The 20,507-nt window shown below is 45.6% G+C and overlaps 1 protein-coding gene across 1 annotated transcript; it reads left to right on the forward strand.

The window, feature by feature from the left end:
* The first annotated feature begins 7,310 nt into the window (after positions 1–7,310).
* On the forward strand, positions 7,311–20,229 carry cntnap1 (contactin associated protein 1). Its single transcript, XM_088315993.1, has 24 exons — positions 7,311–8,053; positions 10,475–10,576; positions 10,654–10,847; positions 10,994–11,147; positions 11,238–11,441; positions 11,527–11,711; positions 11,783–11,932; positions 11,993–12,254; positions 12,330–12,479; positions 12,557–12,731; positions 12,793–12,899; positions 12,970–13,092; positions 13,185–13,388; positions 13,458–13,614; positions 13,689–13,816; positions 13,894–14,067; positions 14,143–14,361; positions 14,427–14,666; positions 14,743–14,982; positions 15,062–15,189; positions 15,335–15,428; positions 15,511–15,741; positions 15,814–15,858; positions 16,648–20,229. The coding sequence occupies exons 1-24, from the start codon at positions 7,993–7,995 to the stop codon at positions 16,845–16,847; spliced, it is 3,927 nt and encodes a 1,308-aa protein (XP_088172119.1). The 5' UTR covers positions 7,311–7,992; the 3' UTR covers positions 16,848–20,229.
* Positions 20,230–20,507: the final 278 nt, after the last annotated feature.

Genomic DNA, 20,507 nt, shown 5'->3' on the forward strand with positions numbered 1-20,507 from the left:
CAACAAATCATTTACAACATCAAATCCATTTATTCCAATTTTTAAACCTCATGTGCATCTCTCATGAAAGACACTTTGATTAGTTTGAGAGATGATTCACAGATGCTACATGTTGAAACAATCGGGTGAATTTCAACCAATTTTGCGATTTAAATTGTTTTTTCCATACTACTTAAATATGTCCGAAAGCACTGGTCTAGTTGTTCAAAGTAAACCTAAACAAAGTATCGATCAGTTCGATTGTCTGCCGTATAGCACGAGCTAAACGTTGCACAGTTAGACTAAAGCAAATATTTGGATCATAAACGAGGGCGGCAGTGTGTACCAGTTGAACTGATTATGAATGGGGGAAATTTGCATGGTTAGCTTTGCTCTGTTGACTTTTGCACACTCTGGCAACGGAGCACGTCTGGCACGCGAACGGCTTTAAACTTTTGAGACTTTGAAAAGAAGTCATCCTGCATCATGTTTCTTTTGAGCAGTGCTCTTCCACTCAACTGAACGAGTCGTCGACGGAGAGAGTGCAGTGAGAGGCCGGAGGAATGGTGCTAAATCGGGACACGTGACCCACTCAGCCCCTGGGTGCTCATGCTTATTTTCCCCCTTAATATCCCTTCATTTCCCCCTTCTCAGCTCCGTGCAAACTCCCCAGAAACTCACAGTCAGCTGGCTTTAACTCCTTCCTCACCAGCAGGGAGCGCCTGCGGTGGTGCAAAAACACACATATCTTTATTAAAGTATACATTAGCACGCTGCACTAAACCCTTTCGATACTGTGCCGCCCCGCTGGAGAATCGATATTCGCTCTCATGGATGCACCTTTTCACGGTGACCACCCCTCCCTCACCCACACTTTCATGCTCTGCCCCACATTGACGCCTCAACGAGAACCACTCTCTTTTTCTTATGCACGCAGCAGCCATATTCAATATTTCTCCAACCGCCTTCTTCAAAGTACAGCAGATAACAACCCCCCTCCCCCAACCCAGCTTCTGCAGGCAGAATCATCTTGGACCAGATCCTCCCCCATATCCCAAAACAATACGCTGGGGGCCCTCCTCTGCTCCCACAGACATGCTTGGAACATATGTTTTATTTTTAGAGCCGACTCCCCCTCGGTTAGAAAAAAAAAAAAGGAGAATCCTTCCATGTTTTTTGTGGGTTTTGGTCGAGCTCAAATCAAAGTGTAAAAGTCGTCAAATATCAAAAGAAGAAACAGAGAGGACACATGAATACGCACGCTCATGCTCGCCCGATAGAACCCGATACGTTCATATGAGTTGGTCTGGCACCCGCTGTGAATTTCAAGTTGACGACTTCCTGGAGGAGGCCTCAATGCGGCGCGAAAAGACGGTGCAGTGCTGCGAGGCGTGCGCAGCGCACACATTTTCCCAAACGCTGAGGGAGAGAACCCTTTGCATGGCCACCATTATGTTTGCAAAACATAAGACTCCCCCAACTTCCTGTCGGCCGCTCCTGCTCGCATTTGTTCAAATGGAGACGCCTCGTAGATGGTGCGACAAATAAGGCTTCTTGAGGAGGAAATTCTGAATTTGCTTCTGTTGGCAGTTCATTCCATTGGCGTGCAGCGTAACAGCTAAATGCTGCTTCACCAAGTTTGCTTTGAACAAAGTGACTCATCTCGTGTACAATTTTCGGAAGAGCACACTTGGCGAGTTCACGCGTCATTTCTCTTGAGTTCTTCAGATTGAGAAACGGACATTGTCAGCATGTCGACAACAAGACGAGTCGGCTTTAGCCCGGCACCAAATGAATCCAAAATGGACATTAATGGATCTTGCAGCGAAACGAGCCTTCCTTAAAAAGTTGCCCCAAAGTTGGAACTGTCCAAAAGATAAAGACTTAAGATTAATAATGGTTCTGAGACAGAGGCCATCTTTGTTGTGCGCCTCTCCGTCTGGCTCCGACTCTGTTCCCTTTCGACTCGGAACCGACGAGATCCAGTTTCTCCGCAAGCCGTCGTCGCAGCCAGAACTTTATGTTGGTGAGCCAGACTGATTGTCATCTACTAACCGCCCCCCCCCCCCACCGCGCGCCGATCGACTCCCAACTGTGCATCGTCCAGCTGTGCGTGCGGCTCGTGTGTGACAGTCAGTCTGCCGAGGTGCAAAGTTAGCATGGAATGATGATGACGACGATGATGAAGGGGAGATAATTATATCAACGGCAAAGGAATGAGAACCATCTGCCTCTCACTGCACGCACTCAGACAATCTCTCCGTTTGTATAATTTTTTGGAGATGCGAGACTGTGGAATTGCAAGTTTGAGATGGGCACATCTGTTGGTGCAAAAAGTGAACGGGCATCAGGCAGATGTCCAACAAGCGTTGGCAGTTTCTCCCCGGCTTGATTACAGAAAACCTTCGCATTCCGGACTCGGGCTTCGTCTAACAGTCGAGTGGCCGGTTCTCAAGTTTTAGGAATTCTAAACCCATAGTGTGGCCACGGTCACCCCCTGACCTCCACACTATTAAGAGTCTTGAGAAACTTCAGAAAAACTCGCCACCTGTGCGTGAACACTTTCTAAAGTTGGAAGGCTCATAAAGCCCGGCTAAAATTGGTTTGGTCTGAAAGAAGCGTACCAAACACTTTGGGGATGAGGTCCAACATCTGTCACTTTCCAAAATGTGGTGGAAAGTCTTCCCAGAAGAGTGCAGCTGTTCCACCTGGAGTTAAACCTCTCACAATTTATTCTGTTTTCAACGTCACGTCTGCCTGTCCCATATGTTGTATTTCCAGTTGGACTTTGAGTTGCTGGGAAACACTTCAGAATCATTTGAATTCTCCGCGTATCAAGCAAACCGAGTCACGGTGAACTTTCTATGGAGGTGCGTTGAAGGTCATTGACCACCCGCTTCCAAGTCGTGACTCACATCCACATCGCCGCCGCCAGAGTGTGTTATTCGAGGCGCCACCGCCATGGTTACGTAATGACTTTCTACAGAAGACTTTGCTCCACAATTCAGCCGTTCCTGGAATTGTAAAACGTGACATTCCGTGGTGGCGTGAAAACGACACAAGACAAAATAGCGCACTTTCTTGTTATCTCCAACGGTCATCAAGCAGGGAAGCTTTTGGCCATTTGTGCTGGGATGAGGGAGACGCACATAAGGAGGAGACCAAGAGGGGCGGGGGATAAAAAGCCAGTCGATAAAATGCCAGAACTAGTTTGAACCCTAACCCTAACCCTAGCCTGCACTCGACCTCATTTACACAAGATGACTCGGTAATCAGTTTGTAAGGTATATCGGTCTAACATAAGCGACATTCGACCTACGATGACGAAACATGACCATTTCCTGTTAGCGAGTAGTCGTCTTCCTGGTATTTACTGTCGAGAAAGAAAGCAACATGACCGCATGATTTTTGTAATATTAGCTACTGGGTTACTTCCTACTTCTGGGAGAAGGAAGCAAGATGACAAGATTTTTTTTTTTCAAACATTTATTTCCGTACACGTATTGATACGTTAGCTAGCAGGCTACTTCTTGGTTCATAGAGAAAGTAGCAAGACTGCCAATATTTTGTTGTTGTTGTCGGTTGGCTATCAAGCTACTTCCTGCTCCTTCCATTGTGGCTCAAATGTAAACTTCTATCCACATTTTGATCCCAAATTTGCCATTGAACCACAAAGTCAAACACGTTTTTACCGCAATCCTGCCAGCCAACCAAGCAAACAGCAATCGCAACAAGACCTCTAGCCGCTTCGACGTTGATTACAAACAGCTAACGTGTGTGGCGCTAATGACTGCGGCGAGGCCGAAGTTAACTTATTGACAGTTAGCCTGGGCCGGGCAGAGAGCCAGCCGGCCGGCCATTTGGGCTATTTTTAGTCTGCTGACTCGAGTGAAAGCAGGGCAGAATGAAGAACCCATGCCAAAATGTGAACCTAGGCCACATTAGTGGCGCACTTTTGCACGAGAGCACGGTGGAGGAATTCTGTACAAAAGAATCAAATAAAAATGAAGGACTGGCAGTAAATTGGTGAAGCTTTGGTCGTGGTCACCATGGAGAACCAGAGAAAAAAAATGTCTGCAAGCAATTTGCGCAGAATGAATAGATACCGTTTTGTTTCTATGTTGCGTTGGATATGTTTGCAAGAACACAAATTAGATTGGATACTAACGATTGAGAACCTGAGCAGAGTACGATGCAACAAAGTAAAACAGCATTTAAAACTTCTTTGTGGCTGACTGTAATTTGTGTGTGTGTGTTGTCTCATGTTTCCCCCCCCAGGACGAGATCCAGGCTGTTGCTAGGTGCCGTGACCTCCAAAAGCAACACATTGGCGGATGCGGACAGTGCACCCTGCAAAGTGAAGGCCTGTATTTTGTTTCCCACCGCCACACCGGCGCAGATGCACACTTAAACACACTCTTCTGGTTTGAACTCACATTTCCTGTGTGGCAATGACGATTCATCCTCCAAAAAAGTCAGCCTTTTGTTTGCTTTGGACCACAGCGATGTAATTATGAGCATGACACCCATGCGAAAATGCTTTCGTCTCATTTCTCCTCTTGGCTACTTTTTCCTGCACACTCATTGCAGGTGCAACTGTCATGTTGTCATTTGCCACCGTCGGCACTTCGAGCCAGAGCCACAAAAGAGCAAAGACGGTTGGCAAACAAACGAGGAGGCAGACTAAATAACAGTGACGGCTTGCGCATACGTGTGTCTGTGTGCTCGTGGATTTGGCTTTGTGTGCGTGTGCTTGTGTTACAAGTAGCGGACAATAGGAACAAAAGTGTCCCGTCGCCGTGCGTATCCGTCAAGCCGCAGCTGTTGTTGGTATTTCAACTTCATGCAGGTGTGCGTGTATTTTACTGGATAGGTACACTTTAACACTGCATTTGTGTTCAGAGGCAATACGAGTGGGTGATGGGGGGGGCGCATCTGACCCTGGGGAAAATGCTTTTTTTCCCACCGGAGTAAAGTGTAATTGCACCTCCACTCCAGTAGTTGGCAGTGGCGCTCTCCTTGCCCATCGTGTGCAGCGAGTATTAACTCGACGGTGTAGGTTTGTGTTTGCGACCAAAATGCTATTATTCATAGTTGCGGCAGAAAGTGAGTGATAGTGGTGGCGGCGATTTGTTTTCTTCCAGCTAGGGGGGTGAGGGGGGCAACCGAAAATCATTGAGAAGCACTGCGCTAATCTAATATGATAAAAGAAACGCCAATTTTATTTAGCTTCTGCAAGAGGACCGCCTGCAACACATCATTTGTCAGTAAGATAAAATGAGTTAATCAATGAACAGATATGACACCTGCAGTCTTGACAAAAGATGCTACCAAAACAAGTACAATCCTGGACAAGAAGAAAGAATAAAGAAAGGCTGAATCGGACCAGAATCCTGGCAATGACGTCGCAACACAATTCCAAAGCATTGTCACATCCAAAATGCGAGAGGTCAAACAGCTGACGCACCGCTGGAGCCAACACCGAGGCCCGGGCGGGACGGACGCACATCCCGCCCTGGGCGCCTTTTCAAGAAGGCTGCCGGCACCCCAGCAGGAGTGCGCGGACACCCGAGGGCCGGCCGGCCGGCTGCCGTCAGCGCTCTGTTTACGGCCACCGCCAGGAAGCCGTGACAGCATGTTCTCATGGGAGCCGGCCAACATAAACACGAATCCCGCCGAGAACCCTGCCGAATTCCTCCGTTTCCCAACAGGCCTCTGTCAGCGTTATCTGCTTGTGTTTGGAGTTTGTCCCGCACACACACACTAAAGGCAGCCGAAGGTTCCTCCATCCATCTTCATGACAAGTGGCGCTCAGCCATGATAACAGATCAGCACAACTATCACATGGAAACATCTGGGCACGAGCTGTGACCCGTAGGCGTTGCCCTCGGTTGTACGTCGAGGTGCAGACTGTGTCTCCTTGTGTGTGTGTGTGTTAGCCAGTGCACACCCCTATGGAAAACACACACGACTAGAATGGGGGCAGACTAAAGCGCTACGCGGTGAGAAACAAGCTCCATTTGTGTTTGTGTGCAAAATAAGCGGGCACTTCGGAGAACGAGACTGCTTGACATATTTGAGATATTTAATGAGATGAATGAATGAAATGTTACCAAGTCCAAGTTTTGTATTTAGTTTTTAGTGTTGTCACCACCTGAGTGAGCCCAAAGTGAAACCAAGGAGGAAGCATGGAGAGGCAAGGCTGACATCTAGTGGTCGTTTGGTGCAACATACACATTTGAGCCAAAACCGAAACTTTCTCTATTTAAAAATAAAATAAAAAATGACACGTGGGATTTATTCCACGAAGGACCTTATGAATAAACCACGAGGAGAAGCTTCAATGAAGAGGAGGACAAGATCTTCCTAATTCAACATGAAGTCTGACATTCAAGGACACATTCGTATTTGAATCATTAGAAATTAAGAAATGTGGGCAATGTTAAGTCACTTTTTTTTTTTGCTATTGAAGTTTGGCAATTGGCCATGATTGAGCGAGTGCAGAAGAATTTGGCTCAAAATGGCCAGTCACATCCCCTAACTTAACTCAACTATAGAGCACTTTTAAAAGCAACAAAGTGATGGACAGAACATCAAAATTAGACGTATAAAAACAAAAACATTTAAAAATCGAATTAATAATACAAAACAGTAAAGAGAATGAAACACAATAAAAAGTGCTGAGCCTCATGCTGAATAAAAACACGTTATGAAATGAGTTTTAAAGCTGGATATAAGAGGCCTCACGTTTCATGGGAGGTCATTCCAAAAGGAGCGAAAAAAAGTTCAAGAATGTGCAAATGAACTCTAAATTCAACAGTGAGGAGAAGCCACAGTTGCCGTTCTATGCTCCCTCTTATGGCACAGGCCGATCATATAGACCGGGATGTGCGCTTTGTAAAGGTCAAGAGTTCAAATGGGGACACCGACGGCGTGCATCCAAGTCCAGGAGGTCTTTTGAAATGATTGTCTTGTCATTATATTTGGATTCAACCATTTCATTGCTTTGGTCTTTGCAGATACTGGTTTGTACTGGTACTCCAGTCTGGGAATGTTGCGGGGGAAGGGAACGGGGTGGTGTTAGGGAAGCTTACAAACAATCTGATTTGATTGAAAACACAAGCAAATCCGCACACACTGGCATTCAATCTCACGGAGACACTAACGTCCCATAAACCCACTTCTTAATCCCAAAGCTGTTTTTATTTTTTCTCCCCCTCCTATTTTGTGGCCACTGTTGATCGCATCACCGTAAATCCCCCTCTAACTAAGTCTCCCCCTCCCTGCCACATCGCCTCCCATCCTGCCTCACTCATCCAAAATCAGGCACAGCAGCTGGCCTCATCATCGTTATGACCTGAACCCTGTTGTGGAACGTTCGCAGGCGGGCAGTGTACCTGGACAAGGTCGCCAGCAGGCAGCGTGCAAGGATGTCCAGGTCTATTTCGGGGACCGTTTCCTACATGCACTCACCAAACACGACGCCATCGGACCGGCTTAAAAACAGGAATTGTGCCAAACCGGGATATGGAATGTCGGTCGAGCGGCGGGAAGCATCTTTTGTGCTTGATGATATAAGAGGCCTGGTGGATTATTTTTAAAGAGATTTCTTTTTTTTTCTTTTTTCAAAAAGTCTCTCAAGAAGACTTCTTTGAAGAAGCTATTTTGGGAACGATTTATACTCTTCCACAATTAGAGAAACTTTGCCCCCTTCCACTTGTATGCAAATACCGGCTGTGTTCTTACAAAAAAAAGTGCATTAGCATCACAACATTCCATCATTTGGACAATTTAAGGGGGTAAAAAAGGAGGTGCGCGCTCACGGCCGGCGGCAGCATCCGCACCGGCATCTCATGCGCGTGCCCGCACCGGTCGAGGCAGCCCGGGAAGAAGAGGTGCTGGAGGAGTTAAAGTTGGACCGGGGTGGGGGGAAAAAAACCGGATGCGATGAGAAGACATTCCACCGTGTAATGAACATTTTCGATGCGGAGAAAAGGCGAACTAAAGTGAAGGATGACTTGCAAAATATTGACTTTATGCTTCTTGTGTTTGGCTGTGCGACACTGCTCGTCACGTAAGTCTTCTCATGCGGTACATTTATCGTCTTTCTCGTGCATATTTGGGCATTTCTCGCGTATTTTGTGCAAAAAGTTGCGCGCATAATCGAAGCAGTTGAATGGCATTTTGGTTCGGCGCTGCAATCTTTCAAGGGCACATTGTCATGCCGTCACACGATCAACATTTCAATGCGTTTTTTGTTCATCGTATTATCTTTCGCGAATGCAATTTTGGGGATTGCAGTCGCTCGTTTCGTGCTGGTTGCGTGCCCGCAAACCGCAGTGAGCCAATAACGTCAGCCAGTCCCGCAGAATTAAGGTGAGCGAGGATGGGACTGTCTGCATTGCAGTGCTTTCACCCTGCACGCAAGTTTGTGGCCGGCGCAGCCTTCAACTCGCACCACATGAGCAACGCTGCAGAGTCGATGCGGCTTTGCATGGCGAACATTTCGTCAATGTCGCACGTGAGATTGAAATCAATGACGATATTGCAATTGAGGCTTGAAGAATCACATCGCAGCGCCCGGACCGGGACCAGCCCACTGCAGCACTATTTTGGGCAGGCATGACCTGTCAATCAAATAGCCTGCACATGCTTCACCCTGCATGGGGAGGGGTCAAGGAAGTGAAATCAAGCTTAAATGGGCTGTAATAAACTCACAATTTAGTCCCCGAGTGCAGGTACCTGCATTGAATTCTAAAATGTATCAAATATTTCTTTGCATAGAAAAAGTGTGAAATCCAACAACCAAGGAACGATGCAGCATGCCTTTCATGACTCAGTAGTTTTGCAATGAGAGAGCGAAGGGATGGGCACTAGTCACGTGGCTTGAGAATTGTTTGGATGATCATTTTAAGGTTTATTTTAAGGGCCGTTGGATATGGCTCACTGTGATGGAACCATCTTGCTTGCTTTATCAATCGACATACTTGCATTTAGTGGAAGTTGAGCAAATTTTAAGTGGGAGCTTGCAGAGTGGAGGACTGACTCGGGGGATTCCTGTAATGGCAATAGTGAGTAGCAAGAATGGCTTTAGAAAGTAGAGCCAATGGGAGTTCAAAGGTTGCAACCTACGACCTAATGTCTATCATGACTTAGAAAAATGACATGCAGTAAAAACAAAGGCTGCATATGGTGACTAGAAAAGCTAGAAAGTCGCCTATTGAACCAAAAGTGAATAGAAAAGGTCGCCTATAGTGATTAAAGATCCCATTTGAGCTATTCCGTTTATACTCCATTCAAAGATGGCGGCAAAGCATTACTTTTCTTTTAGACAAGGGCTATGTCCTTTGCAAATAAAGCTCCACCCCTCACTTTCTCGCCATGCCAATTGTGACAACAAAGGTGTCTGTTGTGATTTCGGACGGATGGCTATTGTAAATAAAATGGTTGCGTGGAGTCCCCAAAGTTGTAGAAAAGCTTCGTAAAGTGCCGCTACAGTGGTGACGATAAGGCTGTCAACACGACCGACTGTGACAGCAGCATCACCGGTCGATGACACTGGGGACGAGGTCCCGCCCATCCTGCTACTCCTCCTCCTCCTCCTCCTCCCCCTCCTCCTCCCCCTCCTCCTTCCCCTCATCCTCCGCCTGCTCTCTGCATAGCGCTGCAGCAGGAGAGATGTGTCAGCTCTCTGGGCCTGTCCCACACTCACGCAGAAGATAGACGAGTCAGCACAAATAGAGCCCGAGTTCTAAATGCGGCCACACTCTTTCCACGCCACAGACGTTTACTGATGAATTTGTAATAGGTGCAAGGGGGGAGGGGGAGCGGTTTGGGGGGACACCGAACCTTGAAGGCGCCACAGTGAGCTCAGGTTTGTAACTTGACGACACCCCACAGCGGAATGCGGAGCTTTTAAAGAGTGTGGCAAAGGAAATCGTTGCCTCTCTTTTGGTACATCAGCAGGAATGAAAGTCGATCGATACGTCTTCCATTAGAAACGAGGAAGGTTTTCTTTAGTTGAATATTCCGGTTCTGGCTCGAGTCGTGCACGACTCGTGAGAGGATGGAGGCACAGCAGGAAGGTCACATTAACCTTGCCCGCCACGACTGAACAAGCTGGCGATGTTCTTGAGCGGGAAGACACGAACAATGCCGGGATCCTCCCCTTTCGCATTTTCGTTCCCGCTTCTCAAGGTGCGGGACATTTATTTGTGAAACAAGCGAGACGACGGAGAAGGGTGGCGGCTTTTAATGGTTGCCACAGCGACTCACCTTGACACAAAGTGAAAAAGATTTTGACAGAACGTTTCCAGGCATTTAACTATGCAATAGTAAATTCCGACCCTGGTCGAATTAAAATACAAAAAGGTCTCCGGTTCTCATGTGACGCCAAAGCGACTAACATTTATTATGCTCCAGGATTAATTTGTGCATCACGCAAACTCCATTTCCCTCCCCCCCCCCACTCCAATCATGACCTATTTGCTTGTAGAAGAATGTGTGGACCCACTGGTGTCTGGCCTCTACGCCTCTTCCTTCTTGGCCTCCTCCAGATATAACTTTCTCTACTCTGCCAATTTCGCCAAGTTGTATGGTAAGTTTCGAGCGCAATGTTGCTAATGATCTGAATCTCAGGGAAGTATTCATATCACGCCGCTTTCTTCCTCATAGGCAGCAGTGGCTGGTCACCCTCCCCCAGAGATCGTCAACCGTGGCTGCAGGTGGACCTGGGCAGGAAGTACCGCCTCAGGGCCATCGCCACCCAGGGCACCTTCAACTCTTATGATTGGGTAACCAAGTACACCCTTCTCTACGGGGACCGGCCGGACTCATGGACGCCATATATCATGAAAGGAGGCAACTCGGTGGGTGCCACAGGGGGGCGTTAAATCTTCGGTGGGTGACTGTGGGGACAAGATTCGTTTGTTTCAAGCATTCTTTAACAATGACAAATCTCTTCTCATGGCAACTTTATCACATCGCCGTCTTAATAATGCTTGTCCGTTTACAGACTTTGCCGGGGAACTGGAATTATTATCAGGTGAAGAGGAATGTCTTCCATTACGCCTTCACAGCCAAACACATTCGCCTGCTTCCTCTGGCGTGGAACACCGAGAACGGAGGGAAGATTGGTGTGAGGCTGGAGCTGTTTGGATGCCATTATGGTAAGAGGTCAATTCAGCGTCGTCACAATTGGGTTGGTCGTCATGGGAAATTGGTTGGATTTTGGACAAAAATGTGCCCACCCCTTTTAGATTCTTACGTGCTACAGTACAACGGGGACGACTCTGTAGTGTATACGTACCCCGGGAAGAAGTCCCGTACGCTGAACGACCACATTTCCATAAACTTCAAAACCCTGGAGCAAGATGGTGTGCTGTTACACAGCGATGGAGTTCAGGGAGACCTCTTCACTCTCGAGCTCAAGAGAGGTCGACTCTACCTCCACATCAGCCTGGGTACAGCCTGACTTGTGATCAGAGCCGAGTTTGCGGAACACGACGTTCGTCTTTAGCTACTTTCCTGTTTCTTTGTTTGTTTCAGGAAGTAGCGTTATCCACAAAACAGACGGTCGGACCACTCTGGTGGCTGGCAGCCTTCTCGACAACCTACACTGGCACTACGTCACCATTAAGCGGTCAGGACGTCAGGTGAACTTCACTGTTGACAGCCAGACCGTGACGGCCATCTGTAATGGAGAGTTCAGCCACCTGGATTTGGATAATAAGGTAGGCGAGCAACTGCAGCTAGCCAGCATCTGAAGAACATGTCCAATAAATTGTTTGGGCCTTTATTTTAGTTGCATGTTGGTGGTGTAATCGAGCCAAATATGCCTCACCTTCCCACCACTCCAAATTTTCGTGGCTGCCTGGAGAACGTCTTCATCAACGGCATCAACATCATCTATAAGGCTAAGCAGGAAGAAGAGGACATCATCATACCACGAAAGGTATTCCGTCCATTCACTGAGGAATAGCAGTCGATTGAGTTTGAATTTTTTTCCCCACAGAAAAAGATGCATTTTGCCTGCCGGGACATCCTCCTCAAACCTATGACCTTTGCCGGACCAAACAACTACCTACAAGTGCCGGGCTTCTTCAGAAGGCCACGCATGTTTGTAAAGTTTAAGTTCCGCTCATGGGACTACACGGGGCTGCTCATGTTCACGCGCTTTGCCGACGACCTCGGCGCGCTGGAGCTAGGACTCAGCGAGGGTCAGATCAACGTCACTATCTTTCAGCCCGGCAAGAAGAAACTGCAATTTGCCGCAGGTGGACTCTTTGCATTCATTGAACAAACTTAGTGGTGAGAATCCCTGATGTGAAAAGCTTTTTTCGTGTTGCTAGGTTACAGGCTTAATGACGGTTACTGGCATTCAGTCGATTTGGCGGCCAGAGATAACCTCCTGACCCTGACAATCGATGAGGAAGAGGGTTCCCCGCTGAAGATCACCAACCCCTTCACGATACGTACTGGGGACCGGTACTTCTTCGGAGGTGAACTGCTCATCCAGATGGATTGAAAAACCAAATCTACATTTTATCATTTCATCTATTGGTGTTCTTCTGCCCAGGCTGTCCAAAAACCAACAACACCATCAGGAAGTGTGAGACAAAGCTAAACCGTTTCCACGGTTGCATGCAGCACATCTTCATAGATAACGAACAGCTCGACATCGACATTATCTTGCAGCGACAGTGGGGGCGCTACGCCGAACTCTTGTTGGGAACATGTGGCATCACCGACAGGTGGGAAGCATCCGTAAAAAAATTGACGTGCATGGAAAAGACTTTGCATTGTGTTTTCCAGATGTATTCCCAATCCTTGTGAGCACGAAGGCAGATGCATACAGTCGTGGGATGACTTCATTTGTCTCTGTGAAAACACCGGTTATAAAGGAGAAGTGTGTCACATGTGTAAGTATTGAACTTGATCATTTGATCCCGAAGCTGAAACATGTAAATTGAATTATTAAAACCCTAACAGCTGTGTATAAAGAGTCATGCGAGGCCTACAGACTCAGCGGAAAGTACTGGTCAGGAAACTACACCATTGATCCAGATCTGAGTGGACCGCTAAAGCCATTTGAAGTTTACTGTAAAATGAAGTGTAAGTAAGAGTCACTTACATCGCCTTGCAGCCTTGTCAAATGATCACGTTCACTCTGATCTTCCTCTTTGTTATGTCTTGAACCCCTCCAGTGTACAAAGCTTGGACTGTGATTATGCATGACCGCGTGGATGGGACCAAGGTAACAGGGAGTTCGATTGACAAGCCGTACATCGGCAACGTCAACTACTGGAATGCATCTTGGGATGAAGTCACCGCCCTGGCCAACACCTCCTTGTACTGTGAGCAGTGGGTTGACTATTCATGCTACAAGTCCCGTTTCCTCAACACACCTGGTGAGTCTGTCTAATAAACTGCGGAAATGAAAAGCAAGGATTCGTGCGCTGACACTCTCTCCGGTTCAGGTGGAAGACCTTATGGTTACTGGATTGGTCGCAATAATGAGAGTCACTATTACTGGGGAGGAACATTCAGAGAGGTCCAAAAGTGTGGCTGCGCCATCAACCAGACTTGTGTTGACCCAAAGTATCAATGCAACTGCGATGCAGACTACAGACAATGGTGAGCCGAGGACGTCAAACCCATGTGGTCTGTGACACTTACACGAAGGTATCAACATTGTCGTTAACTTTCAGGTATTCCGATAAGGGCTACTTGGACTTTCGGGACCATCTTCCGGTCAGGAGGGTGGTGGTTGGTGACACCAACAGGACTGGCTCAGAAGCACAGTTCACAGTAGGACCTCTTCGTTGCCATGGCGATCGTGAGCTCAACACTTATGGTTGATTTATTTGAAGGTCTTTCAGTTGCTTTGTCTCACAAAAATTCCACTGATTGCAGGAAACATCTGGAACACGATCTCCTTCACGAAACCTGCTAACATCACCTTCCCCACTTTCAAGCCGGGCTCCAGCGCTGACATCTCATTCCACTTCAAAACATATCGATATGACTCGGTCTTCTTGGAGAACTCGGACGATCACCTCAAAAACTTCATCCGAATTGAGCTCAACAGTGAGTTCAACCAGCAGTGACCTCGTCTCCTCATTGGACTGGCCACTTTTGTGACCCTTTCGTCCTTCCTTCCAGCAACCCATAATCTTGTATTCGTCTTCATGGTTGGAGATGGCATCCAGAATGTGACGCTACGCTCCCCTGTGCCACTCAACGATAACGAGTGGCACTTTGTCCAGGCTGAGATTAATGTGAAATTGGCTCGGATCAAAGTCGACTACCAGCCTTGGACTGTCAGACGCTTCCCCAGTCAGACTTTTGTCACCATGAACTTTACCAATCCTCTTGTTGTCGGTAGGTGACTCAAAAATGACTGATCCATTAAAGGTCCCAGAACCAAAACCACTGTGTTATATTAGGTTCCCGTAACCGCACCCAAAAACCCTTCTTGGGTTGCCTACGAGGGTTGCGGTTGAACGGCGTTCCTCTGGATTTGGAAGGCAAAGTTGATGAAGAAAAAGGTATCCGGCGGAACTGTACCGGCCAGTGTCTGAATGCAACCATACCTTGCCGTAACAGTGGCCAGTGTATTGAGGGCTACGCTTCCTACACGTGTGACTGCAACAACACTGCATTTGACGGCTTCTACTGTCATAAAGGTTAGTTCTCGGGCAACTTATCTGAAACCGAGAAAGGCATTAAGCTGATTTGCTTCTTACGTTGGTCTCGTTCTAGATATTGGTGCCTACTTTGAGCTTGGCTCCTGGCTGAAGTACAACGTGCGGAAGAAGCCAATATCCGACGAAGCAGCTTGGGCCAACTGGATTGACCCGCATTACGACAATTTCAGCCTGGGCTATAACGACACAGCGGACGACATAGAGTTCAGTTTCAGCACAGTCTACAAACCGGCTGTGCTGCTCTACATTAGCTCCTTTGTCCATGACTACATCGCCGTCGTACTCAAGACTGACGGTAGGTACTGCATGCGACAAGGCCGTCCATCACGACGCACGCGTGCCATCAATGCTATCTGTTGACTTTCTCTACACAGGTAGCGTGGATCTGAGGTATAAACTGGGACTCATCACCCACAAGTACGAGCTGACTCGCCGCAACCTTGCAGACGGATACCCGCATTACATTAACATCACCAGACACAACAGGACCATCAAAACACAGGTCAGCGGCCTGGTCCCTCCCACACTACAAACACCTAAACAAAACATTGCAACAGTGCAGATTCCCCTGTGAGGGTTAAATCCACGTTAACTGCGTTATCCCAAATCCGGATAATAAGTCAAAATGTATCTCTCGGTCTCTACAGGTGGATTTTATGGAGCCCATTGTCGAAAAGATAACTTTAGTGGAGGATGCAAGATTTGACTCCCCAAAGTCCATGTTCTTGGGCAGAGTGATGGGTACATTTCTGATTTCTCAGATGAGAACATATCTGTTTGAATTGTAAAGGACTGGATTTTGACCATGCCTTGTGTCTCACAGAGGTCGGCGACATCGACTACGAAATCCAGAGGCACAATGCTCCAGGCTTCATTGGTTGCATCTCCGGCGTGAGATACAACGTCTATGCCCCTTTAAAGGCGCTCTTCCGGCCGAATGAAACGGACCCTCCGGTGACAACGCAAGGTTATGTCTCGGAGTCCAACTGCGGCGCCTTCCCTCCTGTTCTAGGTTATGTCCCGTGGGAGGTGGATCCATGGTTTACCACTATTGGTATGTCAGTTCTTCTCCAAAGACAGAAGTAAAGTGAGCTTTCAGTTCTGAATGTGCGTATGTGACTTTCAGATTATATATACATCCACGATGACCTCGGCCTATTCTGGATAATAGGTGAGTCCTTCATATTTTTAGGTATTGATCTCATAAATATGATCCTAAAAATCCATTGAATAACATTTGAAAATGGGCCAAAAATTAAACACACAGTGACTGGCCCAAATAAATGGGAAAATATTTTCATGTTCCATCAATTTACAAAGGATCTTTTTCAAAACGTTCTATGGTCCTTCTGCAACGCAACATCCCAATGGATCTTATTTCTAATTCTTGAGAATCTCAAATGTCAACTGAGTGCCCTCCATCATGCATTACAGATACGGGGACAGAATGTACCGACTCCCCCACTCGATCCATGTCTGAGACCTTTACCGGATCAGCTCAGTTTAATCTGCTCTGGGCATAGTTTACGGCTTATCATTTTACTGCTGGACATTGATAGACACTGCAGATTAATACCAACGGTCAGATTCAAGGCAGATCTACAGTGAACTTCCCGATTGAATAATATTGATTTAAATTCAACTAAAAGAGCCAGATGGCGTCCCAAATGAACACTTTGGATGACAAATTCAGTAGAAGTAACAAAGCTCAGACCAGCAGAAATGACATCAAATGTACAGTAATTAAAAAAATGTAAAAAAGAAGTATTGTGCAGGCTATTCAATATTCGATTAAAGGAGACCAGAGACACAACATATGACGGTGACATCATTAAATTCGCATTTAAAATGTGTTGTCAGATCGAAAGTGCTGATAACACAAAAAAAGTCTGCACTGTTCCCCATCATGAGAACGCCTGTCTTTTGAGTTCTCTCTATAACTGCCATTTTCATCTCGCAGTCATCGTCATCCTGGCGCTGCTTCTTCTGCTCGCGGGCTTGTATAGTATCTACGTGTACGCGTACCAGCAGAAGGGAACCTACCGCACCAATGAGCCCAAGCACCTGGAGTCACCCAGTAGCTCCCGGCCCCTCACGGAGACTCTGAGACGGGAAAAGAAGATCCTGTCAGAAATTGACGAGGAGTTCAGGAGCGGCTAAGATAATACAAATCCCGTGGGACCAATGGGACACTTTGGGAAGGATTTACCTACGTTACCTTTTGGGTTGATTCTTTTGATTGTGATGATCGTCCTCTGAGGGTATGGCTTGTGGGTTTCGCTACGATGAAAGTTCTGCAACGGGCCAGATAGGATTGGCATTTTGGGTATTATGTTCCAATCGCAACTGGCTAACATCCAGGGGAAAAAAGTACCATAATAAGTTAAACCCACAAGCAATAACCACTGTGGACAAAGCCAAATTTCCACCAGAGTCACCTGGCTTACATTTTCCAATAATTTCACGTCTTCTTTTGTCATGTATTTGTTTTAAGCCCAGTTTGGATGGGATGCAAAGCTTGGTGCTGCACAAAGTTGGCATTTTGACAAGTTCAAGCCCTTCCACATGCGAATCTCACACTGTCCCGCAAGGTGAAGTACTCAAGTGCCTCATCTGAGCAAGCTTGCCCCCCCACAAGTAACGACAAAAGATTCACCTGAAGGTGTCCGGATCCAAGAAAACGGAATCAGACTTTTATGACTTTCAGAGTCTCTTTGTGGCTGCAGATATTCTACCGTATGAAACCTGCGCTTTTAGCCGACAATCTGGTGGCATCCTAGCTCGAAGTGCGTCCGAGCAAACCTAAAACCCAGCTTGTTTTTGAAAATAAGCCAACCGGACACATGTGGGAAAAGCATGAACTTAACCATCGCAAGTGGTGCATACGTTTGTCTCTTGTGTATTCTAAGCCGAAAAAGGTACAGTAAGGCAGTGTATTACCGATAAAGAATGAGACATTTATACGCAGTTCTGGAAGGCCAGACTGTATTGGTAGTAGATCGCAGCTTTGCTGAATGCAGTAGCGTATCTACTTAGCGCGGCGCTTCAGACTTTCATGTTAATGGTTGACAACGAGGTGTCCACCGTATGAGTTTGACTTGCATCTGTCTTGCTTGTCACGTTTTGTCTGGCTTTTGAGAAAGAAAAAAAAAAAACCCAATGATCAGGTGGAGATGCTTACATATAAACATGCACACAAAGTATTAGGTTGCTTTCACACCAGTAGTTTGAGTTAAAAAAAAATTTGCTTGTAGAATTGGTCCTTTTCCCCCCGGTTTGGTTTCCTCTCCACATTTTGTATCTTTGAACTTAAAATAAAATAACAATACCCAGCGGTATGCTTTCAGAGCTGCGCAGCAACATTGAGCTTGTTCTACCGCTAACTGCACTGCATTGGTGATGGGACCTTGAAATATAAGAACACGCTAAAAGAAACTGCTGGTGTGAAAGCACCCGAAAGCACAAAGTACATGTGCAGACGAGAGGACCATGATGGTGTGAAATGAGAATATTTTACATCCAATTTACACACATTTGCTAATGGATTTATGCATCATGTCGTAGATCAATATCACTCATCGCTAGCAGCTAACTGTATCTGTGAAACAAAGTATATAGCCTAGCATGAACACATGACCAACTTCTTTATGTCACTGTCACTGTTAAATCCGCAGATGCACAACAGGGAGGTGCGTAAAGCAACTTTTTGAACGTCACACTAATGTACTGCTTGCTCAGGACGTAGAAAGTTTCATTACTATCTCCTTTTAGCAGTAATAAGCCTCCTACGTGTACATTTGTTTGTTTGATTGTACAGTGACGAGATACTGACAATGTATGCAGATGGCAACGATAGACTATTTTTTAACAGCGATGTAAACATGTGAATGTCATTACAGCATTGCTAGAATCCAGGTGTGTGTATGTTAGCCTAGTTGTGCCGCTAGCATAGCAGCATCATCTCACTCACCATGCGTGGTCCCCCAAAAAGTGTGTACGTGTGTGTGTGTGTGCGCTGTTTTTATTGGTTGCCCACCTAGAGACGATAAACAAGCAAACATGCACAGATGCCAACAACTCACTATTGTAGTACAGCGGTAACAGTAAATTACAAGTGGTGCCTTGAGATATAAATTCAATTCATTCCGTGACATGTAACACATTTCAACACTTGTATCTTAAATCATTATTCCCATTGAAATGAATTAATTTAAGCCTTTCTTCCCAAAACAGCAAATATTTTTTTTACTATACTTTTAAATAAGTAAATAAATAAATCTAAAAATAGCACACATTAATACTTACTATATGAAATATATGGAAATTGAGTCGTTAACAAGTCAAGAATTAGTTTGTCTGGCCACTGGGGGCAGTATAATACTGTCATGAAAACACGAACGAATAAAACTTTCACAACTACTGTAAGTTACTTCGCAGTTACACTTACTGTTTTTGGTAGAAGATGAAGAAAATACGTCTGTGAGTCGTAGTAGTGCTCAAAATTGTGTTTTTGAAAAGATTACAACGCCATGACTATAGAATAGATGCTATCCATTAGCCTCTTTGGCGTTTTGCATTGAGTATTAGCATTAAGCTAACGGAAGGCCACTCCCTTTGTTCTCTGTTTCGTTTGACAGTAAACTTAAACAGCTTGAAGCCTCTTTGGAAGAATCTTTCAAAATGCTGCTTGATGTGAAATTAGTTGAATTCACAGCACATACAGTGCTTGCATCTTAAATCTTTGCTCACAAGTCCAAGCAAAAAAAAAATCGTCCGTATCTCAAGGCACCATTTTCGTCACCAAATGACATCATAAATATAAAGGTGAGTTGTGCGCGAGCATCAATAGAGGCTTTGAATGCTGTGTACAGCCTTAAATGTCCACTGGAGGGTGACAGATTTGGTTTAGTTTCAAATGTGCAGTTGTCCGAGTCACTACTAGCCATTTCATTAGGGACACCACAATCTGACATTTCAGGAACTGTCACAACAATATCAAAAACATTGTCAAATATCTTGCATTGGATACCTGGCAAGTGTACCTAATGAAGTGTCCAGAAGTGGTTGTGTTATCTAAACAAAAAGGATGATTATCGCTGTAATGTGGTCACACACTGACTTTGTCAATCACATTTTTGTGAGATGTTGTGACTGTAAATACCCATTGTTGTTATTATTCTTGTATAGATTAAGCCAAATTCACTTCAATAAAAAGTGCCCATTGGGCTGAGGCAGTACTAACACAAACACAGTAACTTTAAACCAGCGAAGGCACCCTTTGTACAGTACAAAAATCTCATCGCACGTCACCCAACAAAAAGTCACAAAAAATATGACCAGAAATAATAAGCTTGTGCAAAATTTGGGCCTTTACAATAGAACACAAAACATAGGAAGATACAATGTATTCTGTTTTATGAGGTTTATTGCCATCAAATGGAAGATAATTTAATTGTTGGCCCTGTCACTAACAGTCGCTGGAATAGATAGATGAACAAAGATATATTCATAATTAATAAATGATCATTTTCAGACAAATTAAGTGAAATTGGATCATTTTAGGTGGCAACCTGATTATCTTTCGCCAACATCGGAACAAATCAGACTTGTAATTAAAAACGATGAAGAAAAGTTGTTTGTTTTATGCAGCTTATTCAAATGTTTTTTTTTAATTTACACTTCACAAAAAAAAGCGTCATTTTAAAAATTTAATTTTCTGTCTACTAGTCCTCAAGTATTACAACCATTGATGTTGCTGTGACCGTTTCTGATGGTTTTAATGCAATATTTGAAAATGATAAAGTTTGAGTTAATTACAAT

This window comes from Idiotropiscis lumnitzeri, chromosome 15 (assembly GCF_059441095.1).
Source record: "Idiotropiscis lumnitzeri isolate Australia: NSW breed Sydney's pygmy pipehorse chromosome 15, RoL_Ilum_1.0, whole genome shotgun sequence".
In the NCBI taxonomy this organism is placed as follows: Eukaryota; Metazoa; Chordata; class Actinopteri; order Syngnathiformes; family Syngnathidae; genus Idiotropiscis; species Idiotropiscis lumnitzeri.

Excerpts from the sequence above, each read along its gene's own strand:
- cntnap1 (XM_088315993.1), top strand. The coding sequence starts at position 7,993 with ATGACTTGCAAAATATTGACTTTATGCTTCTTGTGTTTGGCTGTGCGA. Across the intron at positions 14,362-14,426 it reads TACCAATCCTCTTGTTGTCG|GTTCCCGTAACCGCACCCAA; the intron begins GTAGGTGACTCA and ends GTGTTATATTAG. Across the intron at positions 14,667-14,742 it reads CGGCTTCTACTGTCATAAAG|ATATTGGTGCCTACTTTGAG; the intron begins GTTAGTTCTCGG and ends GTCTCGTTCTAG.